The 22,526-nt window shown below is 43.0% G+C and overlaps 1 protein-coding gene across 1 annotated transcript in view; it reads right to left on the bottom strand.

Moving 5' to 3' along the window:
• The window catches only part of ADAMTS17 (ADAM metallopeptidase with thrombospondin type 1 motif 17), a 155,979-nt gene that overhangs the window by 40,761 nt on the left and 92,692 nt on the right, over positions 1 to 22,526 (bottom strand). The window contains 6 exon segments of the mRNA XM_079318073.1: positions 215 to 372; positions 5,025 to 5,105; positions 10,252 to 10,326; positions 12,533 to 12,653; positions 21,383 to 21,510; positions 22,342 to 22,508. Of these exon segments, the coding sequence (XP_079174199.1) occupies positions 215 to 372; positions 5,025 to 5,105; positions 10,252 to 10,326; positions 12,533 to 12,653; positions 21,383 to 21,510; positions 22,342 to 22,508 (730 nt within the window).

The following is a 22,526-nucleotide window of genomic DNA, read 5'->3' as shown; positions in this document are numbered from 1 at the left end:
ATCCTGCACAGGACATGAGCTGAATGGGACACTGCCTGTTCTCCCAGCATGGAGCATCACCTTTTGAGTGGTAAGCTGGGCTTCTCCAGCCCCTGCAATGCTGCAAAAGAACACTGTGGTGAGGAAGCAAACAATCAAAATTGAACTTTCAGCCAGGATATAAATCCTTTCTGTTGCATCACTTAAGAAACACAAACAAAGGATATAAAGTTACCATCAAGTGCAGTGGTATTTTAGTTGGTCCTTTGGCAGAGATTTTCTCCCACAGCCCCCTTCGCACGTACCGGACAGTGGTGCCTGCGATCTGAAACTCACCAGGAAGCTCAATTTTCCAGTCGCTGTTAATGGATCTCTTACTGGAATCTTTTAAAGCTGGAATGAATCAAACACCACTGAATGAAATGCAAGCAAATTTGTAATTATAATACAGACTACTGAGCCTTTGTTTCCACCTACCTTAAGCACAAGATACAGAATCTTGTAAAGGATGTGAGTTTGAAATAATAACCCCCGCACTTTTAGATGGCCCATTGTAATGTTTCTAACTTGTATATATTCTGTACTTCAGTTGATTAAGGTATTTGAAGAATTACCATAAAAATTCATAGATCATGCATCTCTAACCTCTCCTTTCAAATGCAGCAAGTCAACTCTTCAATTTAGTTTCCAAGGAGATTTCTTTCAGTTTCCAGATTTTTGAGACCACATTTTTCTAAACTCTCATTGAAAGATTAATCAAATCTTTGTTGATACACATGTGAAGATTTGCAGTGCAAAATACAAAACTGATGCTGTGTTTGTGTGTGTTCCATAACCAGACATCAAACAAATTAACATGCAGTTGTCAAGAGAAGTCAAGTCCCAAAGCAGGGGCTGGTCACTGGGCAAAATGTGAACTTGGCCACCCTCTTTCAGAGTCCAAGTGCTGGACATACTGCATAAGGTCAGCTGTAGGGCACACCCATCCTGTTCCTCTGTGCCTCAGTAAGGCCACATAGAAAGCCTAACTGCAGAAGGAAGATGAATACTGAGAAGAAAGATACTTGGAGCAGTATGTCCTTTCTTCCAGCATAACTATTGCACCAGGATCACTGCTGTCCTTCAAAACACTCAAAGACAACTCCAGCCGTAAGGGCAATCACATTACTGTTGACTCTCAGCGGAAGCTGATTTAGGGTTTGATGTGTTTTCTGTGTTAGAACGGAAGCAGAGTTATCCAGATGTTGGTGTGATGCACTGAGGGAACAGAAAACTGGCAAAACCTTGTTGCAGCAGAAAGTGCCAGGCCCCTTTGTGGAGATCCATTCACCGTGATCAAATCTGCCCTGACAGCAGACAGACAGAATATCCCACGTGTTACTGGGCTTCCTTAGTTCAAGGTTAACTGTGTCTTTTGGCTAAGCCTTTAGCAAGATGTTTTTTTAACCTCTAGCATCTCATGCCTATTTTATTTTTTATTCTCTTCCAATAAAGAACACAACTTTGCTCTCAGTTAACTGAGCGCGTTGCAAGAAGGTAAGAGAAGCTGTTTAAAGCCTTTGGAAGTCAATAGGAAATCTCCTATTATCATCCCTTTGGATCATGCCTCCACAGCCAGCAAACCCCCCTGGGTGTGCTTAGGACATATATATCTATAATTTGTAATGTCTAAACTCTGGGGGAATCTGGAGCAAGTGGAGGTCACAATGTTCTCTGCATCTGCATGTGCCTTTGTAATGACCTGTACACTGGGAAGCCCTGGAAATATGTCCTTCTGCATACAACCTTCCTGACAGCTCTCAGAGTCAGTCCCATCAGAGCGAAGGGGAACTGTAGTGGGAGAATATTTTTTTCTGAGGAAAGTTTCCTCTGGCACACAGCCCAGGGGTATGATGGTGTCCTGGCACTGGCATGCTGCAGCAGTGTGTCTTTCCCTGTGGCTCACTTCTCTTTCTGCTTTGTTCCTCAGCCTACAAAGTACCTTCTGCAAGCTCCAGACACAATTCTGAAGCAGGGTTGCTTGCCTCTGCCAAGGCCTAGTGGCTTCCAGGCAGATCAAAGCAGCCACCACATTGGCCCTGAGGAGCTGTGGACATGACTAATCAAAGCTGTGGATGAGATAAAACTATCTCCAAGACTAGAAAAGACAGCCCAGCATCTGCTCAAAACTGTCTAAGAGGCTGAGTGACTGAAGTCATGCTTTGCTTCCAGCTCACTATCAAAGGGAGATAATTTGCTGATGAAAATTATCATCAGCTTCATCTTTGTGAACATCTTTTCTGGACAGGGCTTGACTTCTGCAGGCACTGCTCCCTTGGTGGCTGAGGAGATGGAGAGTTTGGAAACAGACCTGTTCTCAAAGGTGCTCTTTGAGGATTGCAGGAATAGCACTGGGGATTCAGGAGTATTTGGGCCGAAGTGTTTTCACTGCTGTTTGCCTCCATTGCCCCAGCAGCAAGGTCACTGCTGCAGCTACAAAACCTTCCATGTCTCAGACACAGAGAACTCCAATGGCTTTTGTCACACACAGCCTTTGGCTGCTCTGCCCAGCCCCAGTGGTGACAGAACTCAAACTTGTCCAGTAGAAGAGCAGGAGGAATAGGAACCCCAGCAACAACCTGTAACTTCTGTTTTTCTTGTTGGCTGGAAGGCAGGAACTGACAATCAACTTCTAAACCTGGCATCTAGTCAGATCTTTATTTCCACCTTGGGTCCCTCAGCTTGCCTCCCAGCCTGTGGACACAAACTGCCCAGGCATTTCCTGTTCCAGGAGGTTTTTAAGAGTTACAGCCAGCCAAGGCAGCCAGCGTGGGTTGCCTGTAGGTGGAGGGAAATTCTTCAGGCACTGCTCCCAGCACATGGAATAATGATTCCAAATTATGCTGGGCTCCTTTCCAAAATGTTGTACCTGGTTCTGAGTAGAAATAGGACCTGATTGGACTCAGCTTTGTCAGTGCTATTGAAATAGAAAATCTTTCCACACTCAGATCTGAATTTAAGAGTAATAGGGTTTTTATTTTCTTGGTCATCATTATTGTTCTACTAGAACCCCCCCTGCTGCTCTTCTTCATCTCAGTTTAGCAAGACATTGGACATCTTTTCTTTGTGTTGAGTGTTCCTTGAAAGAGAAAAACCTGGATAGCTGAAAGAGGTTCTCCTGGCTCCTGACCATGAACCAAAGAGCTGAAAGCACTCAAAGCTTTACAAGAGCCAGATTTTTATCTATCTTTATGTGATGCAAACAGGGCCAACTCCTGCTCTCAAAAATACACAATCCTAATCTTCACCACCCAGTGGGGAACCATCTGCTTTAGTAAAGGTTATGTTGCCCCAAGGAAGGGCAGTCTCCAACTCCATGTAAGACTCTCAGTGCTGTGTTATCTGCCAAAGCCCAAATATCCAGTGCAAACCCCACCAAGACAAACAAAAAGGCTGGTTTCCAGAAGGCAGACCACTTGCAAAACCAAAGAAACACTGGCTCCCATTGTTCCACCAGGCTTTGCTATGTCAAACATCTCACTTGTAGGCGGGATCCTCTGGCAGGCTGGCTAAAGCATTATGGAAATAGGAGTAGTGCTGATATTCCTTCCTACCAAGAAGTGGCACAAATGCCAATGGTTTTGATCAAAGAGCAGCTGAATGACATAATTTGCCTCCCTTTTTTCCCCTGAATCTGGAGTAAAAGAGAACAAAAGCATCTTTTCTGGTGGTATTGCCAGCTGTGGCAACATCTCAAGACAGAAAACCAATAGCACTAGACCTGAAATCCTGACACAACCACTAGGCAAACGTTTTCAGCTGCATCCGATATTCCAGTGCTGGATATTAACATCTCCTTTTGGCTGAAGATGAAGAAATATAAGTAAATGATGTGGAAATCAAAAACCAAGGTCTGAGCTTTGCTCTGACTCCCTGCATAGCCATGAACAGCTGCAACACCTCAGTTTCCTCTTCCACAAGACAGAGAGTGACAAGCTCTGCAATTCTTTCAGAGTTCCTTCCTCTCTGGAAGCAATTCCATGGCCATGCAGCTCTGATTGTGCCAGGGACCTTTCATGTGTCGGGGTTTTTTTGGATCTTAGGCAACTTTCCATGAAGCCTCTGCTCTGCCACAGGCTTCCTGTGTAAATTCAGGGCCATGGAGCATTAGCAGTACTGTGAACTGGACTCCCCCTCGAAGTAGATGGGGATGAAACCTTCTATCTACTGCACAGTAATGACAGGGAAGGAAGTGCTCCAAACACTTGGAGAGAAGAGGCAGAAGACCAGACCGACAGATCCTCAGTGTAACTGACTGACTGCACTTTACAAATGCCATTCTGACCTTTAATTTATGCAATGAGTAACTGAACAACAAATTCATTGACAGACTCTGCTCTACAACAACCTCACATGCAAATCTTACCCATCAGCTATGTCTAAACCTTTATTTCCAATAGGAAAAGGGGAGAGGGTGCCTGTTCCCCTCTAAAGGAATGTAGAAGTAGAAATGCAAGAGGATTAAACAATTTTTTTTGCCTGGTAAAATAGAGGCAAGTGGACTAGAGGCTAAGCCCATCTCAGAGTGCAGGATCAGGTACTGGGTACAGCATCCAGTGAAAATGTGCTGCTGTAGTAAATGGCAGCAGGTTACTGAGGGATATCAGCTGCCCTGTCCTGCCTCTGCTTCAGACTGAGCTGGGCGCCTTCCTATCAGTACCTCTGCCATTCCCTTCTCTAAACACACTGTTCTCTTCCCCACTCCCTCCTGAAGTGCTGTGTGCTCCTGGCAGCTCTGTGCAAGCCACTGCCAAGTTCTGCTCAGGAACTCTTGTTCTGTATATAAAAGTACTCTCTGGTCCTTCCAGGTTGCACAGGGCCTGTAAGTGTCACATACTATCACATCACAAACATCATGAAACCAAGCCACAAAAGCAGAGATTGCAGCAAGTCTCAAATCACCAGCCCTCCCCCACAGCAACAAACCTTCGCTAAGAGAAGGGTCATTTTCAAAAGAAAACAGAGCTGAATTTTAATAAAAACATTTTTTTCTTTTGTCTTTTTACCCAGAAAGCTGTGAGCAGGTTTATCCTCAACCACTCTGATCCGCCGGGCACCCGCAGGGATCACAGCAGCTTCAATGTAACCTACAGCAACAAAAAAGGGGTGAATGAAAGCAGGGCAGGGCCAGCCAGGATCAGCCACCCTGTATCTCTCTGTGAAAAACTCAACTCCAGGATGGTGATTGAGTGAGAAACACTCCAAATGAGATCCCTGTGCAGGCAGCCAGTTCTCACTGTTGGTCATGACTAACATTTCAGCAGAAATGCATGCGTGCTGCTCAGCTGTGACTTCAGGCTTGTTAATTAGCTCTTATTACATCTGCATCCTTCAGATCACTCTGGTTCTCCTGCAGTACTAACAGGGATGCATGAGGACACTGTGAAGTGTGACTGTCAGGAGCAACACTGCACAGAACAGACATTTGAAATCATGTTTCCAGTAGATGCTCCTGCTTTGTCCTCCTTGTCCAGACTGTGCTGTCAGAAAGGATTCACTTCCACAAAACTTTTTGATGATGCTAAAACTGAACAGAGGGAATTAGTGGGACAAATGAGGGGAAAAGCTTGGTTTCACTTACACTTCAGCTCTGTATAAAAATTCTGTAGGAGATAGTGATCTCCTTGCACTGGGCTGCTGAGAATTCAACAGCTCAGATTTAATGTGATAACAGAGTTAGAAGTTTCTTCAGGATTGCTGGTCACCTCTAAACAATTTTTCAAAGACCAATTTTGACTCACAGAATACTGTAAGAATAAAGAGGAACTACAAGGAAATGTAGCCTATTTTCCCCCACTAAGGAGACATGCAGACTTAGACTTGCCCCAGGGGGTAGAAGTGGTGCCTTTAAATAATACAGTGGAGGAACACTAGGGGCCATTTCAAAGAGCCAGGCTGAGTTTTTCCACTGGCTTCACTGGACTTTGAATCAGGCTTCTATAGATGACACTAATCTCATCACAACCATGACTTGATTCCTCCTAATTGGCCACCCAGTTTATTTTGCAGTGTATCACTTGGCACCTTCTTAGGGTGATTGCTGTCCTCTTTCTTTTAGATGTTAAGCAGCTTATCCTGTATGTTCCCTCATCCACTTTTCTTGCTTTAAAGGGCTCTGAGAAGCTGTTCTGTGTCACTGATGCCTTTATGGGAATTGTGGGCTGCCTAGAGGAATGGGTTGGAGAAGTGCTGGCACAGGGAGCAGTGATTCCTTTAGCACCTAGCAGTGTCCAGGGAGCTATTTTAGGGATAAAAGTGCAGCTGAACAGCCCTGCTTTTACTGTGCTGATACAGGGAGGACTCAAAGGAATATGGTGACAGCCTCTTGCACCTCAGGACTAAGTGATTCTCCTGCCACTGTGACATGGAGTGAGACAGGTTTGGGCTCTCAGATGGTAGATTCATTTCCTGAATATGCATTTCATGAGTAAGGCTTGAGCTCTTGAGTTTCATCAGATGCAGAGGGTGGGCAGTTGACTTGGGCCAGACAGGCTCCCTCTTTTCCTGACTTGTATCTGAATGACACTTTCATCTGGCCCTTCAGCTCAGTTCTCTTTGCATTTGTTCCTCCTCACTTCTCCCTTACTCAGGATACCTCAGAAATGGTCACTCATCCCTTGCAGGAAAACCAGAGAGAGGGGCAGCAGAGCTCCAACCTTGTCTGTCCACAGAAGCCAGAGCAGAGGCTCTCCCAGCTGCTGTTCCAGCCTGGGTTTCACCAGGAAAAATCATTACTTCCAGGGTCAATTTTTCAAAGGCAATACTGAAATCTGTTATGAAATCAGAGCAAACGGATGTTGGGCTTTATCCCAGACATTGCCAGGAGTTGGTTTTTCATCAGCTGAGATATCAAATCACAGTCAATACAGAGTGTTTCAGATATCAAACATCCTCACTGCACCCCATGCAGCTGCATATAAACCCAACCAACAACCACTCAAGACATGAACACAGCAGAAGTGTGACCAGCAACAGTCTGTCACAGGGAAACAGCTCCTGATACACCCCTGAACACCAATGTTAGGAAGCCAGTCTGGAACATGCCCAAGTTTCAGATAATTTAATGTACCTACTAGGGGACTATTTGCTTATTTAGTTTTTAAACCAGATACAAATGCCCAGACCTAAATCATGCAGGGTTTGGAGACAAAGTTACTCTGAATTTAGTGGAAAGCAGTCACTAAGTTCAGTGAACTCTGGATCTATCCCCTGACCCAGCAGCAGTCAGGAGTGTGTCACACTGCTTTAGAGGTGAGCAAACTCTAGAGCTGTGCTGGAGGCTCATCTCAAGCCATAAATACACTCATTTCATCACTGTGCCATGAGAGAAACATCACGTGGAAAAGTGATTTTTATGTTACTTTTTACAATAGTAAATAGTGAAGTGTGAGCTATTAACAGAGTATTAGCTCTGGAGACTTGTTTGGTTTGGTCTTACACCAGATTTTTTCTCCTTGTGTAATTTCTAATCCTGATTGATGGCTTTGAGAGGTTGCACTCACAGCTCCTGAATAAGAAGAAACACACAGTGTTAACTCACTGTGCCACAAACCTGACTGCTGACCTTCACTCTCCTGTTAGAGAACAGCCAAATGCTTTGCAGGTGTTTGGATCTGACCTGTTGTCTCAGAGGTGAAGCAGAACCCTTGGGCATGTCCCACTAGGAGCACCTGGACACTCTCATTCATTATCTCCAGAAATGTTGGGTGAGTTAGTGGTCAAATTCTGCTGCAAACAGACTGGATATCACCCATGCAGATTTGCCACAGGTAAAAACTTGGATCACCTCTACCACTCCATTCTGGTCCTCAGAGCTGGTGGGAGGCTTCTGGTCACAGATTCCTGATTTTTGAGGTAACTGCACCAGGAAACACCTCCAGTGTTTTCCAGGCACATTTTATTAAGCAAACTGTAACTGCAGATTGCCAGAAAGATTACCAAGTGTCAGTTAGAATGACCAAAAAAAGTCTCAGAGTTGGCCCAGAGTCAAGGACTCTCAAAGCTCTGTTAGGTCTTAGGATAATTGTCTGCAAGGCTGGTGTTTGCAAGGTTGGGCTTAAAGTTCTGCTTTAAATGAAGAACTGGTTAAAGACTGATGAGATTTGGCAACTATCAGGCAGTATTTTTAGTAATTTTGCCCATAAATCGGCCTGTTAAGATGAAGCTTTGAAAATACAACAGGAGAACTTCATTATTTGATAATTTATAGTGCTGTATGCAGTATACTCCACCTTGGGAACAGTTACTCTGGCACACACCAATCTTTCTGGATAATCTGCATTACATCAGTGTCTCAGGAATGTAAGACTGTGATTGAAGCAAATCCTAGATACAAATTTTATGGTATAACTCGTATTAGGAGAGACACCAGAACAAAGAGGTGGCTTTGTCATCAAGGAGATTAATATGTGAACAGTGGCTACTGTATCTTCATTTAAATGCTGGAGAGATTTGCAAAAGGAAAGCAGCCCACACAGAAAAATCCATTGTTAGCCATTGTTATTACTCCCAGAAAGAACAGAAAGTTTAGTGTGAACTTCAGAATGCCACTGATCTACTGCAAAACTCTTCTGGTTCACACTGCAGTGAAAGACAGATTCCGAGGTGAAGGAAAAATGATCCCATGGCTGCAAGTACCAATCCCTGGGCACTGCACGTCCCCACCTTACCCCTGCACACACCAAAATCAGATGGGAAAAAGTCAACAGTGCCCAGCTTATTATCAAACCTCCCAAAAGTGCTTTGAACAAATATCTCAGGGTAGAAGCCAGGGAGATCAGGCTGTCCTGCCTGCCTGCCAGCCAAGGGCAGCAGAGCTCCCATGCTATTTCAGGGTGACCATCTCAGACTCTTTCTCCTTCCCACCATGCACCCTTTGCTGAGTGCTATTTGTTGCAGTGGAGTGCAAATTATGAGTCTATTTTCTGAATAGCTGTGATGATTCTCCCTTGCTTTTAGCTTGAGAATAAATCCTGCATTGGCACATGTCCACTTCCAGCCATGGGATAGCTCATTTGTAAGAAAATCATTTCTCTGAAGAGCCTTGGATAAATTTCAAAGCCTCCTACCATTGCTGCAAAGTTGGTTACTGGGATTTCTAACCTGCATGTTCTGATGAAACCCTTATAAAGGATCTCTGAGTTAAAGATTAGGTAGAGCTCTATTTTCTCATAATTTACATGTATTGATAAAAAAAGATATTTTTGTGTTGGCTAAAGATGCTCCCAGCCAGCACAACAGCACCACTGTTCAAATTTCTTTTAATAAGTGTTGGACAAACAGCATATGCAATAAAACCCCTACTTTTCCACCATCTTAAAAAGAAAAATTCCTACTAAAGATGTACTTTTCCTTTTCCAAAATGATAGTTACAACAACTGGCATCTCTCACCTTTAATTAGATTTTGCCATTAAAAAATATCCAAATATCTGTGGTTATTTTTTGATTTATAACCATAAATTCTTTTTGACCCACAATCAAAAATGAAAATCTTTATGTGGCTGAGAAAAGTCGAGAGACTCTGGGCATTATAGGCACAGCCTTGGAGAAGCTGTCAGTGATAAATCAGCTCCCCAACAGACAGGAGTCCAAGAGCTGGCCTTCATTTCTAGGTCCCTTGTACAGTGGCAGGGTGACAGAAATGGACTTCAGAATAATTCTGTGATTGGTTTTGAAAAAATATTTTGTAGAAATAGGTATAAGGCATGCTGCCAGTCAAAAGGAAACCTCAGTCTAAACTGTGCATTCAGCTGGCCTGCTGAAGACAGCCAGCTGCACACAAGTGTATGTGATGGTTAGCATCATAAATAAAGGCTTTTGACCTCCTGTCCAGCAGAAAAATGGTGTCCATTTCCAGTTGGATCACCCTGGATCACAGGTGGTAAGAGATGAACTGCTGGGCCATGAGGCACTGTGAGTGTTCCCTCATCTTTCCCCCAGGGTGGCAGAACCACTGTGACATTAAAGTTCGGGAAAAAAGGAATAGACATGGCTCTTTTTGCTTGGTGCATGAAAATTTGGCTTCCTTTCACAGAGATAGGTTCCCTAAAAGGAAAGGGTCTGTACTTTGTATCTCTGACAAGGCAAGTGTAACAGTAAAAGGACTTGAAGTTTATCCATGGCTTTTGATACCAAATTTCCCCATCTAATCCGACCAAAAGAAGATAAAGAACCAACACCAAAGGATTTCACCAACACCCATTGACACTGCAAACAGCATTCAAGTATCTTACACGAGAAACACTTGGGAACAGCCTTTGCCTTTGCCATCACACATGTGGAAACCTTCTTACAATGACTATTGGTTACTAAGAAACAGAAAGGAGTTGGCAGGGGTTTAGTTCAGTTCACAGGGCTCCACAACATTATTTACAAGCACAGGACACAGAGGGACCAATCCTGCAACCAGAGCAGTCCCATGGGCAGGGCCAAGGCCCAAGGCTGCAGCTGTGATTCCCCAAACAGTTACCACTCCAAAACAATCAATGTCTTGATGTTTGAAGTTAATTCTCTTTTGAAATAATAAATCAGCACTCTGGACTCGGGGTCTTGGCCTCGACTTGGAAGGCAGCCAGGTCGTGGGGATTTGCCACTGAACTGTGCAATCATTTACACACTCAAACCTTGTTCTCACCAGAATATTGTGGATATTTCTTTGCCCCAACTTATATCAAATTTTTGCAGATTTTTGCTTAACTGTTAATTTTTTTTAAAAGTTGGGGTTTTTTTCCCTTGAGTAATGCCACATTCACTCATGATACCCCAGAACTGGAGCTTTGCCTACTGCATGAAATTCAGTGGGTTCACCTGAAGACCTGATTCTGCAAAACAGCAGCATGTAAGCAGAAATGGATGAGAGCATACATAAAATGCAATTAACTTTCCAAATTAAATTAAAAATAAAAACATCTAATAAATGGCTATGATGTTACACTGGTAAAAAGAATTATCTTTTAAATTATGTGAGATGGCTAAAGGTGGAAGCATTGCATTGACAAAGCAACACTTTGACAGGTTTGTGCAGCTGAGATGATCAGCAGAGAATCCAAATGCTTGAACACTGTCCACAAGTGATCAGGAATTCTTTCTGATTCCAGGGCACTGGGGGTGAAAACCTACTGCAGAGTCCTGGCAGCCAGTTAAGGCTGAAGCTGCTCTGCTCCTACAACCTTGTAAAGTCACCACCTCAAGCAGTCTGTGTAGCTGGAAATGGGTGCAACCTCCTGGCAGTGACCCAGAAATTTTGTATTTATCTGCACAAGATGTTTTGTAGACTCCTTGGAAAAGATAAAAGATAGCTACTCTTCAGTAGAATGTAAGAAATCCATCAAAGTTGTATAACCTGCTACAGAAATGGAGAATAGCTGAGCTTTTTTCAATGAAAATGAGGAACTTTTCCCATCACTTGCATCAAATGCAAAAGACTTGGTGCAAGTGGGTGGGAAATAACTGGGACAAAAGAGTCAAAGGCACTAATGCAGGAAATCATTCAACAGCTTGGCAAAGCACACAAATGTGCTCCAGAGAGATGTGGTGCAGGTGGCAAATCCTACCTGCATCTCACAGGAGGTGACAGATCCAAGCTGGCCTCACAGGTGAGGAGAGGAAGGGTGCAGAGGAAGAGGTCAGTGAACAAAGTGAAAAATCAGTGCCTCAGACTTCAGAGCTGAGACCAGACTAACAGGAGTTGCTAAGCACTGGTGCTGCTTTAGCCACTAAACTGAAGTGTGTGCTTAAAGGGGATTTTCATGTGCTTTGTGGAACTCAGTCCTGGAGCAGCACATGTTGAATATATTTCTCGATACAGAAATGTCAGTTCTATATTCACTGAAGAGGAAATTATTTTTCTTCTGGACAAGTGTTTCCTCCTAGAGCAGTTTCCAAGTTGTGGACATGGCTTTCCCCCACTTTGGCTAATTAGGATGTGTGATAACAGGGTTCTCAGAAGTGTAGTACAGAAACCCTGGAACAAAGACTAATTCAAACACCAAGCTGTACATACATTAATGTTTAACAAGAAAGGGAAAAGTCTTAGTTCCAAGCTCCTATATTCTATACTGGATATTTTTGCTGGCAGAGAATCAGTAAAAATATTCAGAGGGGAGTGCAGTGCTCTTTCCTTAAGCTGAGATATTCTGATTATAACATGAATCATCTACAACATGCATCATTCTGAGACCTCAAACACGGTGCTGAAATCCAACTTCCTTCCCGCTGGGAAAGATTCTGTGATTTTGTCTCCTATTTAAAATCATCAGCATCAGTAGGACTCAAAATGAGAAACACAATTTCACTCTGAATTTCAGGCAGAGGCAGTGGCTGGTATCTGGGTGACTGAGTAAGAAGCAGATGGGATATCACACTTGAAGTGAGCTGGGGTTTGTTTTGTGTTTCTCAGGTGCCTCCTGGAGCTGTTTTTTCTAGGTGACTCCAGTGCTCTCCAAGAAGAAGAGCTGTTACTGCTACCCCAACTCTCCTCCAGCAGGTATGAGAACCCCACTGAGTGTTACTCACCCATGCCCTTGGTGTGGTTGAAGTCTCCTTTCACCACTTTACAGGTTTTCCCATCGCCACTGCAGATCCCACAGCGATCCTCTTTGGCAGCCGAGCCAATGATCCCATCACAGCCAATTTTCTAATGACAACAACCAGAGACCCCCCATTACTTTGTCTGCAAGGTTAGTGCATCTCTGAACAGTGAGGTCAAGATTAATATTGACATCTGACTGAAAACCTTAATGGGGAGAAAACACTGAACTCTTCATCACACTTCTGAAATACCTGAAAGAAGACCTCATTAATCAGATGGTTCAAGATACCTGAAATGAAAGAGTAGTTCAATAGAAGCAGGTCAGTTTCCTATCTGGACAATTATGAAATTTTCCACATGCTTGCACTGTATTAAAAATCAACATTCAATTGAAAAATAAACTATAAAATCTAACAGTTTCATCTAAAGCTTCATTATAAATGGTGTTTTCACAATTTTCTATACAAACTTAATTTTTTTCCAATAAAAGCCTACAATTCTGCTTCCACACATGGGAAGAGTCACAATATTCTCCCTGTAGCCATCAGGATTATCACCATAATCTTCCTTATTCACAAAGTATTCATAGGTTATGATGCTGAACATTCCACATTTGTAGATCTTGAGGCTGACAACATTGTCAATGATCTATATAAATTGTATTCTGTCCATTTAAGACCCTCAAAATGATCAGCAATTTGTTCTTAAAACGTAAATTTCTACTGAAATAAGCATTGTCATTATGCAAGTTATTAGCAGAGATTGCACAGTTAAAAATGAGTTTAAGATTTATTCTGCACAGATAAACAGTTTCTTGGCAAATAAGCAGCAGGACTGTCACTAGTAAGACTTATTTGAATAAGGCTATTGAGTCTCTCCCATCTTTGCCTTCCTATGATGAAGCCAGAGGAAAATTGGAGGATATCTTAGGGAACAATCAAAACAACAAACATTGTGAAAAATAGGGTAAGCAAGGAAATACTAAGAGAACTTGGGCTGTTTATCTGAGCTTGTCTGCATGTAAGCAATGCAATTTGGATCAGAATTCCAACATTCCCCTTGTTTCAGAAGACCCTGGCCACTGCCTGAGTCCAGATGTATTTCAGGGATCAAAGATTGCCAGCGCTCCACGGTGTGCTGATGCAAAGCTTGTCTGGGTAAATCATTAGGGACAGACATGCTGAGAGAGGCTGATCATCCTAAGCACATACTAGGGAAACTCTGCTCATTAACTGGCACAGCACCTATATTGGTGCATGGGAACAGCAGGAAAAAACCTGTATAAATGTATAAGTGGGAGTTAAAAGAAGTAGGATGAAGATCATGAAGTTTTTGGCAATTGTAATTCTCAAGCCTAAACTTCACGCCCATGTCCAACAAATAATTTGGGGATATTGAACGTGATTCTGCCCCCAGAACAGAAGGATGTCCCAGCAGTTCTCCTTCCAGGAAAATCAGGATGATTTATTAATGGGGTTGCTGAAAGGCAGCTGGAAATCAGCGCCTGCCTGCCACCCTGCTGAGATACTGGAAAGGCTGTGTTTAATTTAAGGCTCTGGTGCTATCTTTTATTGTGCTGCATTGTTATTAGCACTATGTGAGCACACAGATGAATAAAGGGAACATAATGAGTGTTGAACCACACTTATTCCCAGAGCTACTCGAGGAGTCTGTAGGACTCTAACGGAGGCAGGGAAAGAATGGGGAGTTGGCTTTGTGTTTACGCTGGAGTTTCCCAGATAATGGAAACCAGTGAAAGCCAGCAAAGCTTGGGAAGGCTGAGTCCCCCCCTCATCTGAGACTGGGGTTTAAAATAAGCCATTTCCTCACACCTTTACTTGGTCACTGGCACCCTCTGACTTGAGAGGCCCTCTCTGAAGGGCACTGAAAGAACCCACTGAATTCACAAATGTAACTCTCAGTATCTTTGCTGATTTTTACCTTTCATCTTCACCCTATTCCCTGTGAGTGAAGGATCTGGGAATGGCCCTTGCACCCTCCTCTTCAATGCTCCCATCCACAGAGTTTTCTCCCAATCCAGGCCTTGAGACTTAAATCCCCCATCACATTTGGATCAGGAAATGGCTTCTTACAAAGGAGTATGTCTAAGAGAATAAAACACTTTTTTTTCCTTGGCTTCAAGATGAAAATTGGTGCATTCTTGCTACTTTATGGGGGAAAAATACCTTGGAAGCACGTTAGTGTTGTCTACACAAATATTAGAGCCTGTTTCCCTCTCCCCAAGCCTTCCAATCATTTCCAAACTGAAAGTGCATTTAATAACAGTACATTTAATAACAACACATAATGAAACAGCTTTGGGTAAGATTTGACAGAGGATTCCAAAAGCTGCAAAGTCATTTAGAAACACATTACAGTGACCACCTTGGTCACTCTGATCCTTTGAGAATCCCCCACATGGAAAATGCTCTTAAAATCACCACCATGGCCACTCTTATAAAAAGTGGATCAAAGGGAAAGAGGCAGGACTGGAAGGGCAGAACACAGTGGCTCTCCTTTTGTGTGTGCAAAGTACCTGCCAGCAGTCCTTGGGCTGTTAGCTGAGAGATTTCTCCAAAGTGGGAGAGCCCCTGAAATTCCAGCACTGGCTGAAAAAACCTTCAAGTGTGTACATCAGCAGCTTCCCACTATGCTTCTCAATATGCTCTGTGTATTATACTGCCCATCCTATAACTACAGAGCTGTCATCAGCCTGCAGAAAGCTTGTCAAAATGTGAAGGCTGAATTAACCATATGCAAAGGGAAAATCCCAAGTTTCACTGCTCAGAAGTCAAGTTTTCACAGTGCAGAAATAATCCCTTAAAACCTAAATAGTTCAAGGTAGTTGTTTGATCTTTGCCATCTCTCACTTGCTTTGTGTTGCTTCCTGTCCAGTCCAACCAATCAAGGTAAGGATATTTATTAAATTAAGATGCAGAAAGGGGAAGCTTTCCATTCTGAAGAAAGCAAGACCCTGTAAATAACAGTAACTTCCCATGTGTTTTCTGACCCAAGAGTTATCCTGCAGATGAGCAGACTGATCCATGGATCAGCCCATCCAGCACTTGCTGGATACTGAGTTCCATCAGTCTTGAATGGACTGGTGAGAAGGGAAGCAGCTTTAAAACATGGGAATGCTGGCAAGAAACATGAAAATAAGTATTTTAGGGCTTCAAGTGCTCACCATGGACAGTCAGAAATGTGTCCACAAGTTTCTTAAGGCTCTTCCACCCAGGGAGTCTCCTACTCTGACACCACATTTTGGAACTAGCCACTGACCTTTAAATTGGCAGGTACCTGCATGTTTTCTAAGCCAAAGGCCTGAAATTAATTCTCTTTAAGCCGATATCTCCATCCACCCTTCCTTCTCTCCCTCCCCCTTCTTCTCATTTTTATAATTAAACATCTGAAATACTGCTTGTTGGGTGGTATTTGCAGCTTCAGTCATAGCTGGCTCCAGCATAGGAAAACTCTTCTCTTTTGAATACATACCACTTGGATTCTTCTGTGTGAACTACTCTCTGTATTGCTTGGATATTTTTTAATGATGTTTTTATTTGTATTTTCAATGGCTGTGAAAGAGCTCAATTGATACAGCTTGTGAGGGTATGTTTTGCTACATAAACACAATTATTTTTGTTATATACACCCACTCTGTGCAAGAAATGACATTGTAAGCTCACAAAACTGTAATGCTTCCCATATGCTGAACTAACTGGCTGTCTCAATGGATCAAATACAAATATTGATGCAACATGTGCCACTTTGCAAATTAATCACGTATAGAGCAGGCTGGTTATGACAGATTCATCCACACTGCCAATTCCTTTTGTCCATAATATCCAATGTCCATTGATACCTCCAGGGACGGACCACATGAAACAGGAATGTACAGATGTGAGCAAGTGACATTTAGATCTGAGGGAAAGAGAACTCTTATTTTAAAACACGTCTGCCCCTGTGGAGGGTTGTGGGTGGCTGTCAGGGCTGGGTGAACTGAGTCTGGGTCCCTAACCAAGCAGTTCATCTCTGAGTTACTGCAATTTCTGTTCCACAACAAATTTTGTGCTAAGTATTGGAGTCCACACAGGAGTTAGTTCAGCAAATACCCTCCTGTCATTTTCCAAGCCTTCAGATTTGTCTGAATCAGAAGAGCTCGGCTGAATTAGGAGTTAGAAACCTCCTCTTTTAAATTAACATTATTTCATCTGCATTAGATCTGCAATGTCACCTGCCATTGACTTTGTGCTTAGATCCCTCAGCAGCTCATGGAGGTATTAGACACAATAATTCTTTATTTTTCACATATAGCTATTGAATGCAATGTGTCAAAACCTCTGTGTTCATTAGAGAACATGCAAATAATACAAAGCTCTTGCCCATCCCAGGAACTCCTTTGCTTCTGTTCTATCATATGCTTTCCATGGGATAGCATGGAAGAAAAACTGGGGGAAATAGCATGTTTTTTTTTTCATACCCCACTGCAAAGTACACCACAAACTAGTAGGATATCGACAAAACTTGGTTTTGTCACTCACTCTGTTTTACCAAGATCCCTGATACTCCTTTTAACCTCAGATTACATTGCTACAGATCCAGACATGGAAAAAAACAAAAAGGCAATTATACAACAGGTTTCTGTAGTTCAGATAATCCTTCTGGATTTTGTGCACATGCACTAAATAATTTATCAAAGTCAGTGCTAAGCCAAGTTGTTGTATGGAGACAAGCTACCCAGTCTGGAACATCTTGTACCACAGTTTGTAATGCAGGAATATGAATAATACATGGAAAATACTCAAGTGAGGAGACAAAGCCAGAACTGCAGGCATCAATCAAATGCAAAAAGTGGGTACTAAGTATATAAAAAACCGTTTGCCAGCAGCAGGTCCAGTAGACAACTTCAGTTTCTCCTCTGTCACCCTCCTGACACTCTGCCTGTCCAGTTTGCAGAAGCTATTTTTGAAAACCTGTCCATTTTCCAATTTGTGCTCCACTTTCATGGAGTGTGACAATCACTTTCAGAAAAAAAGTATCTCTGTAACAATTTTGTTGTGCCAGGAAAGCCTAATATGTGGTTTATTATCATTAAACATAATGTGGATTCACCAGCCAGTTGAAAGGAGGTGTGGTATGACAAAACATTCATGAGAAAACTGCAGACGGAGCCAAAACATCTTCACCTCTTAAATTGTTAAATCACAGAAAAGACTGCCCTTGATCTCCAGCCAGTTCAGCTATACAGGAGGTCTCTCTTTTCACAGAGACCTTAAATTACATCCCAAAGCACAATCTGTAGTCCCCACTGGAAAGTTCTCATGCTGTCATGAGGCTCAGACTAATCCTCCTCTGAGAAAAGCCAGCACAAGGTCATGTGCATCATAACAGTCAGCTGAGCAGCTTGTCTTCTCCTCACCCCTCTGCTCTGTGACATCTGACACTTTTCTTAGTTCCACTTCTGCCAGCAGTTTTGAATTAACCTCAGCAGCACAGAGCAAAGCACTGTACGGGGTTAGAAAATGCCCTGCTCTCACGAGTGTTCTCTCATCAAACACACTCCCCACAGGCCCAGGGAAGAACAAAACCCTCAGGGAATCCTCTCCCTGAAAGCCATTTGTCACTTGAAGAGAAATAGGAGAAGATGAACCCAGTGTGAGGTGCAGGTTGCAGTGCCCTACTCCACCTTCTCCATGGCTGCAGTGTCCATCACAGGGAAAGCAAACTGCTGCAAAGCCTAAATGAGCACTCACCCTCCTCCTCCTCCAAGAGATCAGGCTGCTCTTGTTCTCCAGACTGCTACATATTTTCTGTCTCTGAAAAATCTCTGGAGAAAATAAATTCTCCTTGCTAGAAGACCATGTGCATTTTGAGGGAAAAAAGTCAAAGACCAACATACGCTTTGAAGAGGGGATCCAGTTTGCTCAGAGGATGGCAAGAAATGGTGCATTTTAAATATTCAGCCACAAAAGCAACTCAAACAAGGACAAAATTGAATTAAGACCTTATGATTCATCTCAAAAACAAGGAGTAGGACTAGAAAAAGTCTAGGTGATTTAGGAACCCCTATGTTAAATTTAGGGCTGTCTTTGCTCTTTGGTGCTTCTGTGCATGATCAAAGTAATAACCAAGTTTACTCACTCCAGTTGCCTTCAGGTGTAAGGGATAAATACAGAGATGCTGCTGCTTTTGATGATTTTGTTTCAGGGATAGTGAGGCTGACACCAAAGGCTTCATTAACACCTTTTAGATTGGAGTTCAGCTTTAAAGTGAAACTGTAGAAACTTCACAAAGTACAACTGAAGGAAAATTCCCTTAGTGCTCAAATGCATTTGGGGCATTTTGAGGCTTCAGAGAATCTGTTCCTGCTTTCCTTCTCAAAACCCTCCTTCCCTTGCAACAGTTTTTTCTCTGTCATGTTCATCTACATTCATTCATCATCCAAGAACAGTCATGAGCTGCATTTAGGAGCAACTAATGAAGGGAGAAGATCTATTACATTTCCTGGGCTAGATGTTCACAGGCAATGGTTACTGCTAATTTGTCTGTTGCACTGACAATGTGTCATTCCTGCCTTTGAGAGCCTCTAACTAGAAGGATTACATAAGAAAATAAATAACAGTAATACCACCCTCTGATTTCAGCACTTATTCTTTTCTCTAGGCCCCCTGCAATGCTTATTGCCAGGCTATGTCTACAGTGGGTAAAGAAACAAGGAGAGGAGTAATTAAATGAATATGGCAATTAAATTGGTTTAATAGGCAGCTAGCAAGACAAATATCTGTGGCAAATGGGGTGCATAGGCACATATGGCAATTTTCAGCACTGCGCTGCATATATGGCAGAGGAGTATTATAAATGAGTTCACAGGGCTTTCAAATCTGCTCGGCTTGAACTGATCATTTCACATTTTTTCTCAGCCAGATGCAAATGGACTGAATGTTCTGCAGCTGTCATCACCTCTCTGCACAGTTAAAGGCAGTTGCCCCCGACTCTGAGTGCAATCTGCTTTTCGTGATGTACCTCCAGTGCTCTGTGCTCATAAAGGAATTCATTTGGAGGGAGCTGGCTACTGATCCTCCCTGGATGAAAAAAACGTGCCTTGCCATGATGTCTGATTTACCATTTGTGACAGTTCTGAAGGTTTGGAGCAATAAAACTGGCCAGCCCAGAGTAATGGTCAATGGCACACAGCTGGAGGTGCACAGCTGGCCTGACTATAAAAGTTTATTAATGAGAGGTTTTTTAGCTTTTTTTAGCTATAGCCAAAAACAGGGGAAAATGAAGTAACTTGGGATGCACCATGAACCTGGCACTATGTGCAAAGCACTTTGTATTATAAAGAATCAAACTTGCCCTGGCTCCCCAGACTGTTGCTGTTCATATTCTTTATTGGAATAAATTAGAAAGAGTGAATTAAAACTGCCTCTTCAGCATCATTTGTCAAGAAACAGTGGGAAGTGTCTCCTGCAGCAGTGCAAAATTCAATCCCAAGATTTTTCACTTCTCTCTTTGCATTGCTATTAGTAAAACTGCTTTCCATCCCCAAAGCCTCTCTCACACCAATGTGAGTATTGTGTTCATTCATCTCCCTGCCTGGAAAGCTCAAAGCAATAAAAATTGGCATTTCTTAACCACTCACAGAAATCAGAAATAATGCCAAATTTTGATTTACTTCCACTAACTTTTCTGGTTTGCCAGGACAAAGCAGTGAAGTTAGTGGAAATAAAGGGTGATGCTAAAAAGCTGTTCTGGTGGATACCAGGGCTGGTTAATACCAGAAAGAGCAAGTCCTACCACATGATACAAATCTAGATGAGGAGAAACTTAAAGGGAAGAACTGCCAGGAAGAATTCAGCCCTGGCAAGGCTGCTGTAGCCAAGTGAACTGTCTTTCCCACCACTGAGGTGTGTGCAGTACACTTTGAACACAGGCTCCATGATCAGGAGAGAGGAAACTCATCAAGGCTGTGCCCTGTCAAATTGTTGACAAATTACCTGAATGCATCACCAGGAGCACTCACTCCAAACAACTTCCAATCTTTTATGATCTTTAAGTACACATTTTTTCATCTCCCTTCCCTTGTCCACACATTAAATCTCCATCTTATATGGGTCTACACAACTCCATTACATTTTTGAGGATCCTGAAGCATCAGTGCTAAGAGCTTCCCTCCTTAGCATTCAATGTGTTACAAACTCTCTCAGCAAACCAAGAAGTTTTATTACAGAGATCTCCCACACCTCATTTTGGGTCTGTGTGTAATTTTATTAGAGAGAAATAATCATTGCAATCATTATAGGACATCACTCCAAGGAAAAGGAAATTCAATCTGAAGACTCTGGCTTATGTAGCTGTAGGAGTCAAGAAGCAACTGGTACTGAAAAGCTTCCTCAGTATTTCTAAGAAGGAACCAGGTGGATCTAAAAAGCATCATGATTCTGGCAAGATACTGCTTGTAACACGCTAGTGACAATTTGTAATCTGATTTGCAGCTTCAGTGCTTTTATCACTGATTTCTCTAATAGTCAAAAAAGAGCAGTTAAGCAGGCCAGACTTCCCCTCCAATCTGCTCCCCTCACAGAAGTCCCTCACCACCCAAGTCTTGCACACAAGCAAATGTGATTTTTGAGCATTCCCAGCTGTTCAAGAATAATATTATACCTTGGGCATTCAGCACAGTTCTCAGACCAAAACACAGGGCCATGGAGCACTTGTAGTGGGCCTTATAAAGCAAGGTTGTCCCCTCCTGTCAAGGACAGCCTCCCAGCCACCCACACAGAGCTGCCCCAGACTGAACCTAACACTAGAAACAGAACAAGAGAAAGTTACTCCACCTGGCACTTGCCATGTACACAGAGGTCTGTCTCATAAGGCCCACAGGGAGTTCCATCCAGGACTCTGTCTGTCACCAGCACGGGGGAATCCTTGCCCAGTGGGGAGCAGAAGAGCTCGCATGGCTTATCTGGGAAAAGAAACACAACTGACCTTTGCAACAAGTTTTTGGGGAAATGGTGATGTATTCTCTACATGAATGGATTTGGATATCTCATCTTTGAAGGAACATGAGGCTTTCAGTTTAGGCCTGTCATTTCCTCACTTTGAAATATCACTATTAATGGGTTACATTGACGAGATTGGGTGTTAACAGCACAGAAAACAATTAGTCAATACACTTTTGTCTATCTGTTTGTAAAGGGAAGATATTTGTTACAGGGAACATTCAGCAGTCTGATAAAAATGATCAAGGCATTGTGTCTCACAGAATTAAGGCTACAGCCAGTGATTTTAGAAGAACAAGCTCACCAGACCGCTTCATATCCCCACATCTGGCTGAATAGCAGATGAACAGCACGAACCAACAGAGGAAGCATTAAAGGACTGCAGGTGAGATAGACAACCATGCTGAGATGCCCCAAAGTGACATAAATGTAAAAAAGTCACAGGAAATCCACCTTTTTTTTCAGTTCCAAACTAACTGGAACTTTCTAATGCTTAAATTCCCAACTCTCTGATTCCCAGTCTGAAATTCCCAACTTCAGACTGGGAATCAAATTAAGGCACTTCTCTCCCAGCATTTCAAAAAGATGAGTAAAGCATTGACAACTCTGCATGTTCTATTAGGAAGGCTAAAGGAACAGCAGGGCAGCACCAAGAACAATTAATTGTAATTAGTCTTACAGCTGTAGCTAAAGGGGGCCTATTGCAGCCTTCTCAGCAACAATGGGAGCCCTGCAGATGAGAAACTGCAGTGAAAGAACAGTGAGGAATTACAGAGGGAGATGAACAAACTCACCATCCACAATGACAGCTGTCAGGAGGCTTTTCTTCTTGTTGGTGTACCTGTCGTGGGCTTGGCACTGCTGGTCCCTGAAGCTGGGCACCCCTTTGGGGCAGGGCAGGTTCTCACACACCGTGTGCTCCACGCTGGCCCCCCGGCAGTTCTTCCCACCCGGGCCCGGGCTGCAGTGGGGAACAGAA

The sequence above is a fragment of the Erithacus rubecula genome (genome assembly GCF_903797595.1).
Source record: "Erithacus rubecula genome assembly, chromosome: 14".
Taxonomy (NCBI): domain Eukaryota; kingdom Metazoa; phylum Chordata; class Aves; order Passeriformes; family Muscicapidae; genus Erithacus; species Erithacus rubecula.
Note: the sequence above shows the minus strand (reverse complement) of the source record. Positions and strands in the feature narration are given on the sequence as shown.